At 39.2% G+C, this 21,207-nt stretch overlaps 1 protein-coding gene across 1 annotated transcript; it reads right to left on the minus strand.

Moving 5' to 3' along the window:
- Positions 1-418: 418 nt before the first annotated feature.
- RPS16 (ribosomal protein S16) lies at positions 419-4,217 on the minus strand. The gene is made up of 6 exons (XM_053943255.1): positions 4,133-4,217; positions 3,987-4,042; positions 3,170-3,271; positions 2,380-2,476; positions 753-800; positions 419-617 (listed from the first exon to the last, which is right to left on the minus strand). The coding sequence occupies exons 2-6, from the start codon at positions 4,032-4,034 to the stop codon at positions 472-474; spliced, it is 441 nt and encodes a 146-aa protein (XP_053799230.1). The 5' UTR covers positions 4,035-4,042; positions 4,133-4,217; the 3' UTR covers positions 419-471.
- Positions 4,218-21,207: the final 16,990 nt, after the last annotated feature.

The raw sequence follows: 21,207 nt of genomic DNA on the forward strand, positions 1-21,207 counted from the left end.
TTTAAGTATTTTAAGTTTCCTACATTTAGATGTACTAGTCCAGGACTCGGTCACTGCATTATCTGGTAATGCAAGAGTTCAACACACCTCCCTCCCCTGCCCCTGTAATTATTTTGGTTTTGACAACATTAACTACCAGAAGGGTAAAGACTGAAATGGTCCATGAACCACTGTGTTGCATGTACCTGCCAAATCCAGGATGTGAGCCTTCTTGATGTTTGGATAACCACACATTACTCAAAAGGAAGTTTTTCTTTACTCCTAAAACCCTACCTATCAAAATTACTATGAAAGGATAAAAAAAGAACTGCCATCAATGCTCTGATTCTACTGTAATACAAATCCCTTTGTGTATCAGTCTTAACACACAGTGAAAAAATCTATTTACCCATCCAAGAAAAGGCAATTTAGAAACATGAAAATTATCAAATTCTTTCTTTTTATTGACTGCCACATGACTAGAGACCAATTTTAGCGGTAAGACTTCTGGTAGCGTGCACGAGCACCAGGTCCTCCAAATTTCTTGGATTCACAACGGCGAGGATCTGCAACAAGCAGAGTCCTATCATACTGGATTAGAATATCCTTGATCTCTTTCTTGGAAGCTTCATCAACATCTGTTTAAAAATTAAAAAAATCTTTCATTTAAGCTGTTTCACATGGAACAAATCCGTATTAATACTTTTTGCAATAAAAGAACCAAAAGCCATACATTTCCACTTAAAGCTAATAAAACAATCAGAGTTACTTACATTTTTGATAGTAAGCCACCAAAGCTTTGGAAATAGCTTGACGGATAGCTGTTAAACAAAGATAAAAGATCAGTAATGACTGCCCATCTATTTAAAATTTAAACACAAAGTGCCAGTTATCTGAGAAATGTGCTATTTTATTCACTGTCAAATTGTCCTTTCTCCTCTTACTATCCTCTCCCACATAGTCCATGTGACCCTTACTTTGGCAAACCTTAAGAAATCTGTGCCAAGAGATTCATTTGTTGATTTGACAGCTGCCAGCTAGCCAAGAAATTGCACAAGTGCTATCTGATCACTTTCTCTCCCAAGTATTTATGTAGGTTCATTTTCTATCTACAAGTAGTCAACTTTCAAAATCTTTAGAAACACAATTCTCTGAAATGTCTATACTTTTCAACAAAGATAAAATTGATTCTGTGTTGAAAGACTAAGGATGCAAAAGCGACAACAGGATGATCTGAGTGCTAGAACACAGCAATACAAACTAGCACAGTAACGGTAACCAATAATCAAACCAAGAAAATGGGAATAACTGTCAGGATGTTGTTACACTTATCTGTCAAAATATTAACATCAGGATTTTGATGAAAATATGAATGTTCTGAAAAACAAATGGTTTGAGTTTGGGCCTGAAATTTGCCTGGTTTTTATGCAGCCTCAGCTCCACTTTACTAACTACATTCAAATTAAGAACAGAACAAATCCATCTTTTGTAAAGATGAGCTCTTAGGAACGGCTAATGCAAATATATTGCCAGCCTTCCCTGCAAGGGGAAAACTGCCTAGCTTTGCTCATACTGGAAAGATGCTTCTGAGCAACATGGAAATATACAACTAAGGATACAATTTCTAATGCTAAACCTCTCCTAAAATCCTTGTGTTCAGCTACATTTAAACTATCCTGTCACTTCACAATGTAAAGGTAGTTCCTTTGCCTTTTGTCAAAACTTCATTTTGCTTCACTCAGCTTATTCTGTTACAGCATTGAACATAAAATATAATCAATACGCCCTTATGAGAAACTACATTTGTACAGTGGAGAAAGCACAGTTTGGCCAGTCACTATTCCAAACTTAAGCCTCTTAAATATGTGGCTGTATTGGGTCTGGCTGAGATGATTTTCCTGTGACAGCTCTCATCTGGTTTGTGTTCTGGCTACAGCCAAGCAGTGCTCACACACCATCACAGCTGTGCCTACAAGGTATCTCCATCACCATTAGGCTAGGAGTGGGCAAAATCTTGGAGGAAACATAGCCAGGACAACTGATATCCAAACTGAGCAGAGGGGATATTCCATACCAGAGGACGTCTGCTCAGCAGTAAAACCAAAGGAAAAGCAACTGCTATAGGTATTGAGGCCTTCATGGGAAGTGGCTGAACATTGCCTGCTCATGGAAGCCTTTAGTTTTCTTCTGCTTCAGTGCACAGCCTTTACTTTTGCTTTATTAATCTGCATTCATGTTGACCCACAAGGGTTTTCCATCTTATTTTCTCCCCCTCCCCATCAAGATAAGGATAGGAGTGATATAGCAGCTTGGTGAGCACCGGGCATCCAGCCAGTGTCAACTCAACACGGTGGCTTTACCCATTCCAGCCCACACCAGAAATCCCACCAAAAACCTTACCATAGATTTGTGCTACATGGCCACCACCCTTCACACGGACTCTGATATCAACACCAGCAAACCGTTCCTTCCCCAGGAGGAGGACAGGTTCAAGCAGCTGGGAAACAAAACACAAAGAAAATTCATTTGTAATGAGGGTCAGAGCTTGTAGTAGCTTTAGCAAACGTGATGTTATTGAATCCTATGAAAAATGGAGCCTTGATTTGAAAAGCACACACCCAGGTCAAGCATACGTGTGGCAGAGTTCTTTGACATCTACTAGTGCTGTCATAAAACATGTTTACTGAAGTCTTTGGTTTATTTAAGTTTGAAATATCTTAGCAGCAAACCATATGTACATGGGAATTAAGAACAAGAGAAATAACTAGAATGACATAACGATATACAAAAATTAAGTCAAGTTCATTAAAAGTGAAGACGTGAAATAGTTTGTAGGTAGTTTTCTTCACTACTTATTATACTTTAGTTACCCAGACAGTTACAGATTCTGTCAGCATTGTTCAACAGCTATTGTATAAAGTTCTAAATAACCTTTTTAAAATGAGGGCTTTAAGTCACCCATTTCAGTTTAGAAAGTAGGTAAGAAGTGCAAATATACTTCACATTAAGTGAAACCTGTTAAGCAAAACCCCCCATCACAGAAGTGCAGTTACAATTTTCATAACAGCATTTGTATTTTAGGTAAGCAACCAAAAATTTGGCACTTTCAATAGGAAAAGCCACTTGTCTCCAGTGTGAAGCAGTTGCATGCATAAAAGCGATACAGGGCAGAGGCTGGGTGGATGCTTACTTTATACTGCAGAGTTCTGGGCTCAATCATTTCCAGAGGTCTTCCATTAACTTTAATGAGGCCATTCCCTCTCTTGCAGTGGGCAACAGCCGTTGCAGTTTTCTAAAAATCCAAACGTGCATTAACACAGCGTTTTATTTTTGCACAAGCAGCAAGAACTTCAATTTCATTTTAACAATCGAGAAGTTTTAGTCTTAGACTAACACAAAGTACTATCTCTCCCTACACCTCCAGGTATAATCACAGTATTAAAACAGAATCTTAATAAAAGTTTCAGTGTTTGGTTTATAGTTACAAGACTTAATTGTATACGAAGGAAAGACTCCTCCTTTCTACAATACCGTAGTTTTGTGGCTTGTTTTCTCACGAGATTGGTAGCGTGAATTATTCGAGACTCGGCATTCCATCCAACAGGGCGAACTTTACCTTCCCGACACCACCTCACAACGTGCCCCTCGGATACCGACAATGGTAAGCCAGGCCGCTGTGAACTGGGGCGACAGCGGCGGCCGCTCCGGAAGACTCCGGTTGAGAGACCACCCAGACCCACCCCCGAGAGGAGCAAAGCCTGCCGCAGAGCTCCGCAGCGCACCAGGGACACGGCGCGCTCCGGCAGCCAGGGAGCGAAACACGTGGGATGCCCGGCGGGACTCACCCCAGCGGGACTCCCCCCCAGCAGCCCTCCCGCGGCCCAGCCCCGCCGCACGGCCCTGGGGAGGAGCTGCGGCCGAGACACCCCGAGCGCGAATGGCCCAATGGCGCGGGCCAGCCCGGCAGAGAGGAGCAGATGGTGCAGGCCGTCATGCCTGCGCCTCACCTTTCGTCCGAAGACCTGGACGCTCTGCAGGGGGCCCTTGGCCGGCATGGCTGTTCCTGCAAGAGAGAGGGAGCGGCGTGAGCGTGGGCGGGCGGGGGCGCGGGCGGGGGCGCGGGCGGGCGCGGCCGGAGCGCCCCGACACTCACCCGTCCTCGGCGGCGGCTCCGCGGAAAGGCCGCACGGGGCTTACTGGCCTCGGATCAGGGGCGCTGCGCCGCAAAGCGCAACGCCATCACTTCCGGCAGCGCGACAGAGAGCATGGCCGCCTCCGCCCCGTCTGGCGTGCTTTGCGGCAGCGCGGAGGGCAGGGCCCGACCCGAGCGGGTCACGGCCTCGGATGTGGGAAGCGCCGTGGGAGCGATGGAGAGAGAGCCAGGGCGGCTGCTAGGGCCTCTTTCCGGTGGTGACACCACAGTGCACTTTGCTGGGTCCCAGTCACAAAGCGGAACCTAGGTGGGCTTCTGCGCTAAGTAGAACAAAATGATGCAATGCCCGAAAGGCTTACAGTCGCTCTTTGAACCTCCTAGAGATGTAACAAGACAAACTCCGTAGCTTTTATAGCTGGTAAACTGGAGAAGATGAAGCAGTAAACCCTGTATTCGCTTCTAGCACTGTACACTGACATATTCAGAAACTGCCTTATACCCACTTAAATACTCGGTTATTTTTAAGATCGTCAGAGTTCTCTTTAGATTTAGTGCACTCAAAGAACCCCATCAAATTTATCTTCTGTCTCAGTTTTTTTCTTGTTTAATATCTGTCATAAAGCATGGAATTTAAGTCACTTTCAGACTGAAAATATTTTACTTCTAATGCAGTAGTATTTAGTATGCAAAATTTTCTAGAAGGACAAAAGGAGAATCTGTTCATGAAGCGAGGTCACGCTTCTTAGACATTTTAAATGATAGAGATTTAAATTACTATGATGATTAGAAAGTTGACTGCTCAAATGAAACAATCAGTTCCTTTGTCTTTGGACTGGATTTTAAATAGTGAACATTAGTCATCAGTCATGTGAGGATTTAAACAAGCACTTGGCTTTATGCAATTTGAATTATTAGTTCTGTTCAAGTGAATGGGACTGTGCAGAATGTGTAAGATTTAGCACATCTCAAACCCTCAATTGTACCAAGCTTTAACATGTGATCCAAAAAGTGATTTATTTTTTTAAGGCTGTTTCCTAAGGAACAGTGTTTATGCAGTCACACGGGTCTATCTTCCAGTCTTTCCCTATCATGGGAGGAAGGGGAATGGTCACCTCCTTGTTGGCCAGTTTCAATTAGTTCTTGAAGATGAGTGGAAATTTCAGAACCAATACAGGTTTTACATGTTTAGTGAAAATAGGTGGCTCAGCATGAGAGAGATCTTTAACTTGCACAATGAAAGCAGCTGCAGGAGCTGGAATATTAAGACATTATAAAATCTTTATTTAGGTGAAAAAGAGAAAACATAATACCTAATTAACCCAGTTAGACAAAAAGGTTAAGCTAAGACTCATGATAAACCCAAAGGTGAGCCATTAGTAATTCAGTTTTGTTGGGTGTCCAGGGAACTTTTAAAGAAAAAGAAAGCAACTCTAAACCTGTTTCCTCTGTGGGCATTATCTAAGGTCTGCTACTGAAAACCTGTGTTTTAATATGAAGTATACAATCAAATAGGTATTTTTAACTTACATTTTGGGAGCATGCTTTCTTAGGTCCTTTAAAATTCATCCTCATTTGGGTGTTCATCTGCTGCATGCTCTTTCTGGAACTGAAAACTATCATCCTAGAAGAGCCTGTGTGAAAACCAGAGATGTACCTACATATATGTATCTTTCTGCCTTCTATTAGCAAAAGAAGACAATAACCAACATATAGTGATGAGTTTGCCTGGAAGATAAGGCTAAAGGCTTTGTGCTGCTTGTTCCCTTTGCTTTCTAGCATTAAAACAGGAATAAGAGCTAAGAGGTTGTAGGCTGTAACATTGTAAGAGTTAACTGGAACATGAACAGCACAAAACAAGCAAGAAAACCCAAAATTATACCAGAATGGAAAAGAAACCCTTCAGGTAAGATACTATACTTTTACAAAAAGTCCTAGCACTAACAATATCCCTGTTTAGTTTTACTGAGCACAGAGTACTTTAAAATGGTAATGTATCTCAGATTTCAAAAGGAATACATGGTGAGACTCTGCAAGCACCACTTACAAACTCTTGTATTCACTTCCTTTTTATTGGTGAAATAATTGCAATGCAAGGCTTTTTTTTTTTTTTTTTTTTTTTTTTTTTTTTTTTTTTTTTTTTTTTTTGTTAACCTGATTTTGCACCAGTGTAAAGACTCCTATAGGGAATAATCAGACCCAGAGAAATTAGGGTATGTTTGCTGGTAAACTACTCTTAGCAGAAAGAGCATCTCATAAAAAGCTGCCAGGTTTGTACTCATCTACATATAGGACATTTTATTATTTCCTAATAGAAGGAAAACTATTTGGATTTTACTGAAATGTAAGTACTTTATTTCACAGTCATTGTATTAATTCTACACAGATTATGTGTTGTGTATCTTTATAGCAACAAGATTCTTACAACTACTAAATCTTTTACATGGGCATTTAGCGAGGCTTTAAAGGATTGACAGTCTCACTACCTGACCTCCTCCACTGGGGCTGCTTTGACCTCACTGCAGGCTATGATGTAAGTTGCTGCTGTGACCTGCTCATCTCCCACAGACCAGCCACATGCAGTGCTGCTCTCTCAGTTTTCTGGAAACAGTGAGGGTATGGCAGCAGGATGTAGCAGTGTAAGGAATGTCTCTGACAGCATCTCCAGTTGTTTATTCACTTTGTGACAGGATTACAAACCTTGTGTATATAACTTGGCTCCACAGGGAGGAGGGCTGGAAGGGAATGGCAGGAGGTAGACAGAGGTGAGCTGAGCAGAGCCAGTGAGTTGGGCTGAGGAGAGCAGCAATGAATCTTTCTTTGGAAATTTGCCAGTGTAGAGCATAGTACCACACTGCAGTCCAAAACCTGCAGTACAAAACCTGTGGACTCACTGCCCACTGTCAGTCCGATCCAGTGCAACCCATTAATTTTAAATTTAAACATATTTGTTACTTGAATGCTCACAATTTATTTGGCAACACAGGAGTCAAATATATTGAAGATTTTTGTGACTTATGTGCTTGTGTGGGGTTTATTTTTTCGGGGATTTTACGTAGTTTGGAATTTAAAACAGCAAGTGACTGGACTTCCGTGTAAAATCATGGTGTTGGTTCTCCAGTCAGATCTTGTCCTCTTTGAAATGAAATTCACATGTAAGTTCAGAAGGTAAACATTCAAAGAGGACAGCATTTTAGCTTCCACTTAGCACAGAATTATGTAGCTGCCAAGAGTGTAAGGCAACAAAGAGTCAAGGTCAATATGTTAACAAGGCCAGCTGTAATGTGGCTCTAAATTTCCTCGTGTTCAAAAAGGAGAGAAAATGCTGTCAGTGGAAAAATAATGGGAGAAATAGTGAGATTATCTTCCTCATGTATTATCTAAAACATTAATAGAAAGGTAAGAGCTATGGCAAAATACAATCAGTTACTTCTACATATATTGTCATAGGAAATAAAATTATTGTGAAAGTAAAGGAACATTTAGGGGAAATACAAAGAAACATTATTCTACATAGTCCATAATCACATTTTAAAAGAACCACGCCTTCTATCAAAATGTCCCAATTTATAATTGATTGTACTTTATAGGATTTGTGTGGTTTTTTAGCAGAGTGGATAATTTTAACTAGGGAACAGATTTGTTCAGATTTCGTGCATGATAAACAAAGCAAATTCTCTGATGTTTTTACTTCAGACAGCAAAACCATCTCTTCAGAGGGCAGTGTTGGTCTTGTACAGTTTTGTATCTTTTGAAAATTAGTGGATTACTTCACTAGGAAGTACGAAGTATTTCGGAAGAAAGATACTGACATCCCTTTCTGATGGCAGATCTTATAATCTGAAAGGTCTGGGATACCAGAATATAGTTCTCATATTACAGTTTGCAACTGATTCATGTTTGATGATAAACTGTAAGCAGCTAATGGATCCCATTATTTCTGAGGCTTGCTTTTCACAGATTGTATTCATCCAGGCAGCAGCTGAAGAGTTTTCTAAACTCAATTACTGCAAGAATGCTGTGGCCAATGGAAAAATGTTTGATGCATGCCAGAAAACAAATCTTCCCAGCTCTTGGAAGTATGTTCTGAAAACAAATATGGATCACACAAGATTTTCATAGCAATAAATATTTTTTCCTAAAAATATATTTAAAATTTTAAGCAAAATTTTTTGTTGAATTATCCTTCTCAAATGAAGCTCTGTAGCATAAGCTCTGGAACATAAGGATATGGGTTATCCTGATTGGTGTGAATACTGTCTCCCATTCACAAGTTAAAAGTGTTAATAGTACATTGAGACTGAAAACATGAGATTATTTGTAATGTAGAAATTGATACAGTGATAGGCTCATTCACACTGAAATTCAATGCATGTAATTAATTAGCAATATAGTAGTTTACTTAGGACCAGGCTTAGCATTGCTACTTGGGAAAAATCACAATTAATGATTGTCTTGACTTTAATTCTGAATGAATAGGCTAGATCTTTCAGTACAATAAGCAATAGAAATACAAAGCCCATCTTGTATCTGAACATACAGACAAGGAATAAGGCTCATTGTTTTAGCTCTGTTACCTGGCTTGTTGCTGAAATCTGAAAAAAGTTGTGACTTAAATTTGCAACATGCATCCTATTTACAATGGCTGGAAGTTTGTATAATCAGTTAACACACTAACATTCCAGATGGAAAGTTATGGCTCATTTTAGAATCTGTCTATATGATAGAGGCTAAAATTGAATTATCTGGGATTTAGACTTGGAATATATGGCACATCTCTCTTGCAGCATACAAGGCTTTAGTGAAATCTATTAACAGCAAATTACAATAACTTAAAACTCTTCTCTGCATTCACAGAAGCTGCTTTTAAGTATGTGTGCGTGAGCTCACACACTCACACTTTTGTATGTCAACAGGAATCAAAGCTGCAAGAAGCTGACCTAGCAACAGCCCAGCACCCCCAGGATACCTAATAAGCAAAGAAGTAAATAGTATCACATACATGAAACAATTTATTTTTTTAGAACAGAACAGCATCTCAAATCTTCCTGCTGTATTTTGCTGCCCCTGGAGGCTGCTTCTCAGTTTAGTTCCCATTTTTAGAAACTAAACACGGCAGGGTCCAGTGGGATCCAGCTGCCCTCTCTCAACTCTTCTGTAGAAAGAGAAGTCCTGGGTCTTAACTTCTGCAGGGCTATTTGGATCCTTTCTACTTTCTTATATTAAAGAAACATGAGAAAGAGTGACTGTAGAAATAGACACCTATTTCACACTTAAAATACAAGCTTTTTGCTCAGTTGGCTTAATTATGTTCAGATTGCAAATACAGTACTGCACTCCATAATCCATAGGTCTATACTTCTTTAAATCAAACATTTGACATAATACATAAATTGCTGACTTCTAATAGATAAAAAGGTGCAATCATTGTTATTGACTACAGAAAAATATGCAACATTTACTTTGCTGAAACATCAGTCATCATTTAGAGCAGAAAGAGATAGGCTTCTGTGAAGTTATATTAATATCTACTGAGGTAATTTCTATTTCTGATTTTGAATGTTTGTTGTTTCAAGTGAAACATTTTCCATTGCCTGTGGTAAGAGAGCAGATTAGGAAGAAGTATCAGAGCTTGTGAACTATTGTGTACTTACTGACCTACCAGAGAACTGAGACATTTTCTTCAGAAACTGGAGCAGTTGAACTCTAAAGGAGATTGAACCCTTTTGGCAAGGCTTTCTAAGGGCTCGGGATGGAAAATCTTGTGTTTATTGAAACAGAGAGAACAGGCAGAAACATAGTGACTGTTCAGCTTGCAGAATTAAGGGAAAATAATAACACATTTTATTGACACAGAGCTGAACACAGCTAGCTGCGTGCTGTCAGGAATTATGGAATTGTCAAACACAGCAGAATACCTGTCTGACAAAGTGGTTGTTGCCAATTACCAGCTGTAGCTCTTGAACTGAAACAATTCTCAATGCCTTGTTACATGTTAATAGTTGATGCATTTTAAAGTAATCTATCCATCCTCACCTAGCCCTTTGTTCAGAGACCGCACAGAAGTCATAGAGTCTGGTATCTCCAAATGATTCTTCTGTAGTTCATTCCTCCACTGTTCCCAAGAGAATGTAGCCCATAATATCTACACACTAGGAGATCTGCACAGATTAGTTCACAGAAACACAAACACATGCAGTATTACAACACACGTATTAAAGTGACATTTTTTTACAAGATCAAAAACAGATAGAAAAAATTGAGGGGCTGTGGGAAAGCTTTTACCGAATAAAAATGTCTGTGGAGGGTTGCTTATATGTGGGCCTGTGAATAACACTCAGGAGACTATAAACTTTAGACAAACCAGATGGTTAGACAGCAAACCAGATGCTTTTATTTATGAAGACAAAGTTCACATTTTGTAAGGTACTTTGTTCTTCTAAAGAAGGTTTCACACACAAAGTTAATTATATATGTGTCCTATGATGATTGACTGTAACATTCATACAAATAAAGTCTCATCCAGTAGTCCATTGTTCTTTGAGTACTTGAAGGAATGACCTGAAGTTGTGCCAGGGGAGGTTTAGGTTGGATATTAGTAGAAGGTTTTCACCCAGAGGGTGGCTAGGCACTGAAACAGGCTGCCCAGGGAAGTGGCAGAGTCACTATCCCTGGAGGTGTTTAGAAGAGGTATAGATGTGGTACTTGGGAAATGTTTTAGTGTTGGATTCGGCAGTATTTGGTTTATAGTGGGGCTCAATGATCTTAATGGTCCTTTCTGACACAAATGATTCTGTGATTTTATGGTTGGTGTCTCTAGTTTTACACATGAAATACACTGTTGATGCTAAGTTTGCAAAGTCTTGTCAAATGAAGGAGTTTGGAGAGTAAGGTAAGTATAGAAATACAAACTCTGGCGATTTTATACCACACAAAAATCAGTGGTTAGATTGGAAATGAATGCCAGATTTTAAAAATGTTTAAAATATATATGCAATTAAGATGCCTAAATCTCAAAGGAATACGAAACCTTTGCCTTTAGGTAACTTAGGAGCCTGAGTTCTCTTTGCAGAATGACATAGATTCATAGTTTATATCTAATTGAAAGTTAAGTTTTTTTAAGTACCTCTACCTTTTGTAATTACGACTTCTCTTCATCATCATTCGAAATCTTTGGAACATTTATTTTTCCGTCTAGCATGCTGTCTGTATCAAGGGGAGTAAACCTTTCTATTCTACCAGTTCCATTATTTTGAGGGGTTTGAAAGGTCAAGTATCTCACAGACACACCAGGGTTGTGCTTGGGACAATTACATCAGCGTATTAAGGGTTTAAAAAATGTATTCCATTGTTCCATTGGATTTAGAGATGCTCTAAACTGTTATTCTTAGTTATTCTTTTATAAACAATTTTCCTTTTTTTTTTTTTTTTAAGATTAGGGTTAAAAGTTCTTCAAGTCTGTTTATTATGCATTCTGGACTCAGTTGCTAGTTGTTTATTTTAAGAGTTAAAGTATTTCTAAAAGAAGGTCCCATATAATCTCTACCATGTAATTCTATTCCATGGTCAGCAGCATTTTATATAGGTAAGCCAAAACCATAATTTTTCACAATCTTCTGTCATCCCAAATGATATTTAATGGTAATTATATATTTTTGCCTCTTCATATTGAGCTGATATAAATACTTTTTTATCGATAGACAGCATTCAGTTTCAGATCTGTTGATGTTCAATTTGACTGTACTTGGTGTTTATACCTTTTTCACTAAAATCATAGAAAACTTGAAATTTTCTGTATTTTATTAATTTTTGAAATGTCATTCATACAGTTCATATATAACAAATAATATTAATAGTGCTTTAATAAAATACTAAAATGTAATAAAGCAATTTATCATTTTGAACAAAATATTCTGCAGCTAGTTGTATGTCATGATCTTGACAGATATTTACCTTTCAGCAGCACAAAAGTCAAATCATCATTTTTGCAAAAAAGAAAAAGAGACCATCTCTGTGTGATCTCAGGCTGTGCATGCATGAATTGGTCTATGCAGTGATCAAATCCTCTGAACACAAAGACTTAAACAAACTAACCTATAGTTGTGACTGAACATGCACAGAGTCCTTGCCTTCAGCATCAGGAGTTGCAGTTTTAATTTAATAATTTCATTCAGTGCCTTTATTGATTGCTCACAATGAGGCCATTTGGAAACCATAGCAACAGAAATCTTGCTTTATATAGAGCAATGTCAGTGCAGGCTTGCCTGCTTAGAGGTTGCATGCACATTTTATCTAAATTCTTCATCTTTCTGTTAATGTCCATGAGTTTGGATTTCAAATTTGTTGGCATATGTCCCTGAGTTATGATGTGACAACTGTTCAATAGGTAGCTCTGGTCCAAACAACATAACACTACTCTAATGAATATATGCAGTTATTCTTTCCCAAATGTCTGAAAGAAACAACCACTTTATGGGATGTTCTGAGAATGAAAAATGAATCTCGAAATGCATTTTCTTTCAATTATTCCTGCATTAATTCTCCAGAGGAAAGGCTGGGCAGAGGGTTTCACTTGAGCTACACTATAAGGAGCAATTGATGATTTCACATGTGACTCTTGCATAACCATCTAGTGATAAGACCTCCAGTTCTAATCTGATCTAGATTTGAAATCAGTTCACTTAAGGTGACCTTAGCAACTTGTGTCATCTGTTTGGAGTCCTGTAGAATGCTTTCTACTGAAGACTTCCTCAAACACAACTGAAAACCGTAGTCAATGATCTGTTTAAGCATATTCCACTCCACGTATTCCTTCCATCTCTTCCCTCCTTGCTAATTCTCTCCTAACCCTTTATCCCTTTGCCTTTCTTTGCTTTGTCAGAGGGTTGTGACAAGCAGTGTGGAACAGACTCAGTGCTGATCTAAATGTGTGTGGGTGGCAGGAGATGGGGAGGGCGAAGCTGGCTAGTGTGCAGCCCAACATAGCTGTGAGTGTCCTTGTGGTATGGAGAGCGGGAGCAGACCGGGTTGGCACTAATGCTAGCTGCCATGAGAGTGAATGCTAATGTCGCTGTGGATTTTCCATCACCACCAAGCAAGACCTGCACCTCAAACATAGTGGACAAACTACAGTGAAGTGTGTTTGTACTAAATCAGATCTGTCACTACTTATCTATACTAAAGAATTACTAGAAATCAGCTGATTTGTATTACCATCATGGACTCAAAATTAATGCTTGAAAAAATATTGCGATAAACTTCAGCGTGGATCCCAGAAGCAATGTTTTTCAATGTGACATTGGCAGGGAGCAGGAGGACTGGGATAGAGGTGGGAAGAGTCAGGAGCTGAGCGTGACCCCAGCACAGGCCATTGCCTCACTAAATGGGCACTAAACTATGGGGTCTGAGCTGGGGGCTGGTGTTGTTGTCCATTTCACAATTTTATACTATTTTGGTTTTCCAAGCATGGCTTGCTTTTTGATGTGTCTGTTTCTGAAAATCCTGCAAGCCCTGCACAGCATCCACTTACCAAAAGAAATACTTACTGGCTTGAACTGTTGACAGTTTAATATAAAAATATTGTGGATTGATTAACTCTTTGTAAGCTACAGCCCTTTTGAACTATTCCATAGCTCCTTTGGTAGCCATAGCTGGCAGTTTGAGCAGCACTGCTCTAGCCAATAGTTTATGTTGTGAGCAAACTGCTTTGTTAATTAAAAAAAAAATTATTAACCTGGAAGTAAGCAGGCATCTTTCTTGAACATGAAACCACTTTTACTGAGATGCCTGCTGGCATTAAGATAACCAAAGAATTTATTTGTAGTGAAGTTGTCTCTAGAGGCCTCCACCACCCTAAAGTGTTTGCTGTCCTTCTCTCCTTAGCCACATGCATCTGGCATCACCCACAACCAAGAGACTTGAAAAGAAACAGGAACCCGCCAATGGTGGGTGGGGACAAAAGCTGTGGGGCTGCCAAAGGGAGCTGGTAAAACACAAGCAGACAATGAGAAGCAGAGGTGGTCTGAGCCCTCACCTACAGCCACCTCCATTGAATTCCACTCCCCATGAGAGTTTAGATTCCTCCATTTGCAAATTGTCATGGATGCTTATGTGCATTTTTTTTTCCTTATTCCTGTGATTCGTTCACAGAAGGTTATTTCTGCTTCCCCCGGAGAGTGGAAGGAAGCCCCAGCTTCTGTGTTTCCCCTCCATCTTGGAACCTCAACAGAACCCTGGCTGTGACAGCTTGACTTGCACACTGGGGTCTCCCTCTGCCATCCTGTAAAGAGATATGGGGGAATTAGGGTTCTTGCTTGTAACTCGCTCCATAACACTGAAACATGTGCCTTCCTGTACAATGTATATCCACTCCTGTATTTAGGATACTTTAGCCCAGGTATTGAATGTTTTTCTCACACACACACACAAATATGTGTGTCTTGGTTTCAACACAGTTATGATCCAGCTTCACTAGTTTGCACAATCTGCTTTGTGGCACTCCAGCAACACAGAGCAACTGTAAAGCCTGCTTAATTGAGCAATTAAACTTTATGACCACTCTGCATCCCTGAAGCAGTAAAAGGCAGACAGAGTGCACTGGGAAATCTTGCCCATCATTTGGAAAAACTAAGGAAGCACAAACCTCCTCAAACCAGCCCTCACCCCATGCAGCGGCACGGAGCATCACCTCAGGTTCAGTGGGACTGTGCTGGCAGCAGGGTGACCAGAGGACAGGCAAGTGCAGAGATTAGGCAGAGTTTACCTTTGCAAAAATGCAGCCATAGCCCCTTCTTTAACTATAATGGAAGTCCACTAAAGATAATGGTGCTTGAGATGTAAAAATTGTACCCTAATCTCATCAAACCCTTGGACTATGCATGAACACAGAAGACCTGAAATCTGTGGTGGTGTTTATAGGATCAAATCTTACTTTTCAGGAGTACCACTGATGAAAAAATTTTGTCTTTAATTCTAGTGACCCATCTAGAAGAATAACTACTGCTAGCAGTCTCATCACCATTCTGTAAGTCATTCTTGGAGAGTGTTGCAGTCATTATTTTCTATACAAAAACAACAGGAGTAGTCCAAGCACAGGAGGCAGGACCAGAGGCATTGCTGATCCCAGTATGTGTGCTGAGTCTACTCCTGACTTGCTGGCTGACCTTGAACTAAAGTCCTAGATCTGAGCACTACCTCTGTTGGGAAAGCTGAGGTCTGGGCTTGAAGCTTGCATTTTAGACTTACCCCTTCAAATGTTTTCTCTAACTGTTTGGTTGAAACAGTTCTTCAAGATGCAGGGTGTTAAATATTCCAGGAAGGGGTTAAGTGGGTCTGGCTGTTTGATTCCATCAGGAAATGGGAGCTACAGTCTAGAGAAAGAAGGAACAGTGGGCTGTGCATGGCTCTGAACTTCTCACAGGAAGGCTCAAGATGAAATACATAGAGATTGTAACTGGAATATGACATTATTGCTAATATGTTTGTCAGCAAAAACCATCTCTAGGATGTAGAGCTTTTTATTCTTAAGCAGGAAAATTTAGTTTAAGATTATGTAAGTAAAGCACCCACACAAAACCTGCTATTTGTTTTTCTCATTCCATTCACATTAAAAAGAATATTCTATTGTAAAAGACTTGCTTTGCACTTACTGTTAGGAGTGCAAGTAGCTGGAAATGTCCCTTTTAAATTTTGTGGCTGCTTAGTTACCACAGCTTCTTGCTATCCAAATAGACTCACTCTGTCAGGGCTGCGAGATGGGGAGAGATAAACACAAGGAGCAATTGTGCCTTCCTGCCACCAGCCCTGCTCAGAAAGCAAGAAAGCAATAGCAGATGAATCGTTGCTGCGGCAGCAGTGGGAAGCTGTGGCCTCAAAGGAATAGTGGAGAAAAAAATCCAACCAAATATCCTGAGAGCAGGATAGATTATGTCAAATAATGTGCTCTCTTCTAGTCCTACTTTGCTTAGTCAATAGCTTTCAGGCAGCCATTACTCTGCCAGGAAATAGTCCATGTAGATATGCTTAGAAAGTATCGGGTTTGAGGTAGTGCAGTGGGATATTCTACATGCAAGACTTACTATGGTGGCAGCCAAATTAAAAATAATGTGTTATAGTCATTTATCAGCTGTAATTGTTGGATGAATTTTGCCTAAATGTTATTGTCAGGTGTTGAGTTTTGTTACCTGACCATGTATTTTCCTTGTTTGTTCAGTTTTGGAAACTATAACTAGAAAGAAACAAAGAAAATCAGCTGATGGGAGAGAAAATGAGAGAAGTGGGAAAAAATCCCAGACAAAAAAGTTGAAGGTCAAGAGCTCCAAAAAGAGGCATGATCCAAAACATGAACAGCTCTCAAGCAAACCAGCCTTTCCATTCCCTCTGGTGGTATGTGGAGCAGGCAGTTTTCCTATCAGAAACTGCAGGACTCGTTTCTGCTGTTGTAGGGCTTTGTAACAGTAGTTTAATCAGACACACTTTTGCAGTGGGGGGGGGGGGGGGAGGAATAACAGTGTTGTTTCTTGTTTCTCTAACTTTCAGCAAGGTTGCATGGGGTGCAGCTAACTGCTGCTAGCAGGAGCTAAGCCCAGCCGTGTTTCACACCAAAGGAAGGTTTCACAATGCTGTGGGTGGCAGAGTATTTCTGGGAGGCCCACTTTGCTGCAGACTTTGCTTGCATCACTTCCTGAAATAGAGATTGACTGATGTGATATATTCTTACTTTTATTCATTTGTTTTGGGGTTTTTTTTTCCCTCAAACCACACTTTATACTTACATGCTGTTTGCAGAGTTGCTTTTTGAAGAGAAGATCATTAAGGCTCAAATCAAGGTGCACTCTATTTTAACATGAGTTCTCCCTGATTCCTCCTTTTTTTTTTTTTTTTTTTCTCTGTTCTTCTGGCATCTCAGAATAGAAACTCTGCCAAAGCACTGAATAAAAAGGGAATTATATTGTCTGGAATATTTGTCATAATTTTAATTCACTTTACTTTGGGCTGTCCTCAACTTGTGCTTTCTTAATGTGCTACAGATTTCAGAGTTGACAGTGAGTAACTGTGAGGAGCCAAGAGCTGGTCAACATGCAGCTAGGATTTTAACTCTCAGGAAAGTGTAGGAGGTAGTTCAGAATTTAAGTTGTTTTGTTGGTTTTTTTTCCTCTTCTCTGTCCCTTGTGCATGGGAGAAATGTGAAAGAAGGGGACGTGTGGCGATTTCCTGCTTTCCTGCTTAGCAAACCCATGACGACCACTGTCAGTGTCCTACCCTTTAGCCTACTATTTACCAGTCTCTGTGTATTTTTGATGAAATTATTAACAGAAGTGAATTTAAACATGATATATTGCACACTCAAATTCAATCTCTACCAGGACTAGAGAGGAATGTACCTCTAGGAAACAGTGTGTTTGCTTGCTGTTTCTGCATAACATTATTTAATCAAAAGCCATTTGTTTCACCAAATTAATATTGATTATGTTTTTCACTATTAATGTGGACCTGGCAGTAAGTTCAGCTTTGAGAATTAGAACTTATTCTTTCTTGTGCTACAACAGGGAAGGGTGTAGGACGACAAAATAGGCATGGTTCATCACTCAAAATAGCACATCAGCTGCGTGGTATCAGTGCTCTTAACTGTAATGAAAATAAAAATGTGCTCTTTCTATAGTGGTTTCAGTCAATATATTTAATTTCTTATTTTCAACTCATGTACAGCTAATGAAACATCTCAGAATGCTATTTCCAACTATAGGAAACAACAACAAAAAAATAGCAATTAACTCTTCCATATAGATTGCACTTGGATTGTCCTGTTTAATAGGCAGCTTTGGACCTACATTCCTTGATTTTATCTCACCTATTTTTCTTAGCTCTTTTGAACTTTTAAGTCCAAAATCTTCAGTTCAATTAATTCTACATTTAAAAAAAGGAATTAATCTATTTGTTTTCTGTTTGTTCTCTACTAATTTCATTTAATTCACCACTCTTATTGTAAGAAATAATTCTATTCATCTTTTTAATCCCAACCAAGGGTTATTTTTGTAAACCCTCAGCATATCTTTTTGACATGCATCTTTCAAATGTGAAAAAAATTGATCCATATGGTGTTACTACAGAGGACCTGGCCAGTATCCGTTACATGCTTCTAGGACATTCCTACCACTGCTTACAGTCTTCACATTTGGATTGCGGTGGCACAGTTGTAAATTTTTATTTAATTTGGCTTTTGATCATTGCAGGCATTTCTAGCTGAATATCTGCTAGGTATGTTTTAGATTACCTTTAGAGATACATGCATCTCCCTGTGTCCTAAAGTGGACACCTGTCTTCCAGACATAGGTTTGTATTGCACACTGATGCCCAGGTCCCAGATCTTACACTGCCTGCTCGGAAATGGGTATGCATTCAGAGGATGGAATAGTGACCTTCAGTTTAGGAAACAGTGTATCATTAATAGTCTTTCGGGCAGCAAAAACCTGTTTGAACCAAGTTAATCTGCTCTGAGTCTTGTGCTCCTCTGCTTAACAGTGTGTCATTTTCACAAAGGCTATGAGACATTGGAAAACATAGCTGGTAGGCTATGATATGTATTAATTAAAATTAAAACTTTAAAATTAATTATTATGGCCTCTTATACCACCTTTGAGGCTTAATATTTAAATGCTTAGTTTCACATAGTGAAAATTCCAGGTCCATAACAAGGCATCCTAAGCTGCATTCTGGTTTTTAATGCTTGTGGTCCTCATTGACCCCTATTGGACTTACTACCTATAAAATGAAACTCTAAATGAGCAGCGCCTGGGAAGGTCAAAGAATGACTCTTTGAAAACCCTTGTTCAAATATGCCAAGAAACAGGGAGAAGTTGCTGCAGCACTAGCAGAGTAATTCATAAGAGGTAAGGAAGACTGACTATAGCCATATTAGGGCTGTGGAAAAGGCATGATTTTGCTTCTTCACTATATTTGATATCTGAAAGATCTTGATTCTATGTTTTTATCTTCATCTGCAGATTAGATAGATGTTTACACTGAAAATGGTTTTGTTCCTACCTTAGCTCTTTGTCTATCCTGCACAATAACTGCTGCTAAAGAAAAACAGATTTCTTGCTGCTGTGCTCTGTAATTGTTGATGAAATCTTTCTTATTCCAATTAAAATGAAAAATCATGGGGCCATGGCAAATTTCCCATGCTTTAACAGAGCCTTGCTGAGATAGTTGTGTTGGGTTTGTTGTGTTGTGCAGGGGCTCATTACTCGATACCTCTCAGTTTAAGTGAAAGCTCCTTTTGTCCAGGAACAAGAGCTGCTGGAATGCCAACACCCGGCACTGTGTCCCACAGGAATAGGTGCTGGGCTGCTCAGCCCCCAGCTTCCCTCTGCTTTAAATCAAGACCTGTTGGAATAAACACACCTCTCTGACATGTTTCATTGCTCTGTGATTTCAGAACAAAACCCTTATCAACCTGTCGCTTTGTCTTTTAAAAATGCTGTGTCTCTTTCCAATAATGGAAGAATGGTTTTGTACAGCATCCCAGGACCATTCTTTGCTGAGAATGGTGCAAGTTTCATCTGCAAAGTGCTCCCAAAAATAAACAAGGAAAAATCTGAAAATATTTAATGCATATCTTGTCACTGCACATCTACAGATGCAAACAGTTTATGGAGTATTACAAAATAACTTTTGCTTCCCCTCAGTGTTGTGACGTCAAGTGTCTTCCTTTCATAAAAATACTGATGAAGTTTCTTTTTCATCCAGTTAGTCATTATGAAAAGTGTGCTTTTGCACTTAAAAATATTCACCCAAATTTTGCTGTTCTGGAGATGTCAGTCCATGTTTTGATTGTAATTCTTTTTCTGCCAAGAAAATGAAGAGCAGGAGATAAAACTACTACTTTGTCTTCTCTTTTAAACATCCTTTGTGGTTTTCTACCTTGCTCATGAAGAGAGAAAAATAATTTAGACATGCTATCCACACTACTTCCTGGATTGTATTTCATCTTTCCCTAGATCTGAACTATGCTTGTACAGGTTTGTTTACACCAATAGTTCGGTATTTTGTTGACTATCATAATTTTTTATTTGTTTGTATATATATAACATAAGCTTTTAAAGCAGTATGGATTACTCAAAAAGGCAGTGAAACTAAATAAAGTGAATGCTAAATCACTATTATTTGTGGTTTAGAGGGATATTTTAGATAATCTGCATTTTGCAAAGCCTCTGCACATGAGGCTTTTTAAGAACATTCTCTGCTTCTTATAAAAGAAATAAAATAGAACATGGGAATCTTAAGCATAATAATATTATGGTTATAAACAATTAAAAATATTCCTCCCAATTTTGGTTATTGAGATTTAACTTAAAACATTGAACATCTCATTTTGCTCCATACTTGCAGTTGTAGCTAAAATCCACCAATGAGTACAAGAGATTCTCTTTTGGTTTCATTGCAATATGGATAAGATCCTTTAGTATTAAATTATTCTGCAGTTTTGGAGAGAATCAAAATTAAACTACAAACAGCTTCTTTAAAAGCTATCTGCAGTTTTCATGTTTCCAACACATTGCTCAATTACATTGCAAGACCTGAGAGTTGTGTTTACCTTTATCTGAGTATGTTGTATCAGAGGTGACTTATATTTTTTAAAAATAAAATAAAATTTTCTGACCTCTTCATATGCTAACGTACCAGTGAGGAACAGTTTCAGCACAAAAAAGCAAGAGATGTGAAGGTTTTTTTATTTCTGAATGCTTTTACATTTCTGCATTCAGAGGACAGGAGTGGCAATGAAGTACTTTAACTACTTGGGAAAATAATACACAAGAATTAACTATTCAACAACTTTAGAGATCATGATGGGGACAGCCTGGGCTACTTCTGAAGTTTTGGAGTTCCCTATTTTCTGTAAAGAGAAAGAGTATGAGGCTATAGATACTCAAAATAAGCAGATTTCACCAGCCTCCAAGGCTGACAGGTAAATTCAGAGGGAAACAAATAATTTGTGAGACCAGAGGATGGGAGTGCAAGCTACTGCTGTGGAAGGCTCTGTTACCCACCTGGGCTCAGAAGGAGAACACTAAAAACCC

The sequence above is a fragment of the Vidua chalybeata genome, chromosome 5 (genome assembly GCF_026979565.1).
Source record: "Vidua chalybeata isolate OUT-0048 chromosome 5, bVidCha1 merged haplotype, whole genome shotgun sequence".
In the NCBI taxonomy this organism is placed as follows: Eukaryota; Metazoa; Chordata; class Aves; order Passeriformes; family Viduidae; genus Vidua; species Vidua chalybeata.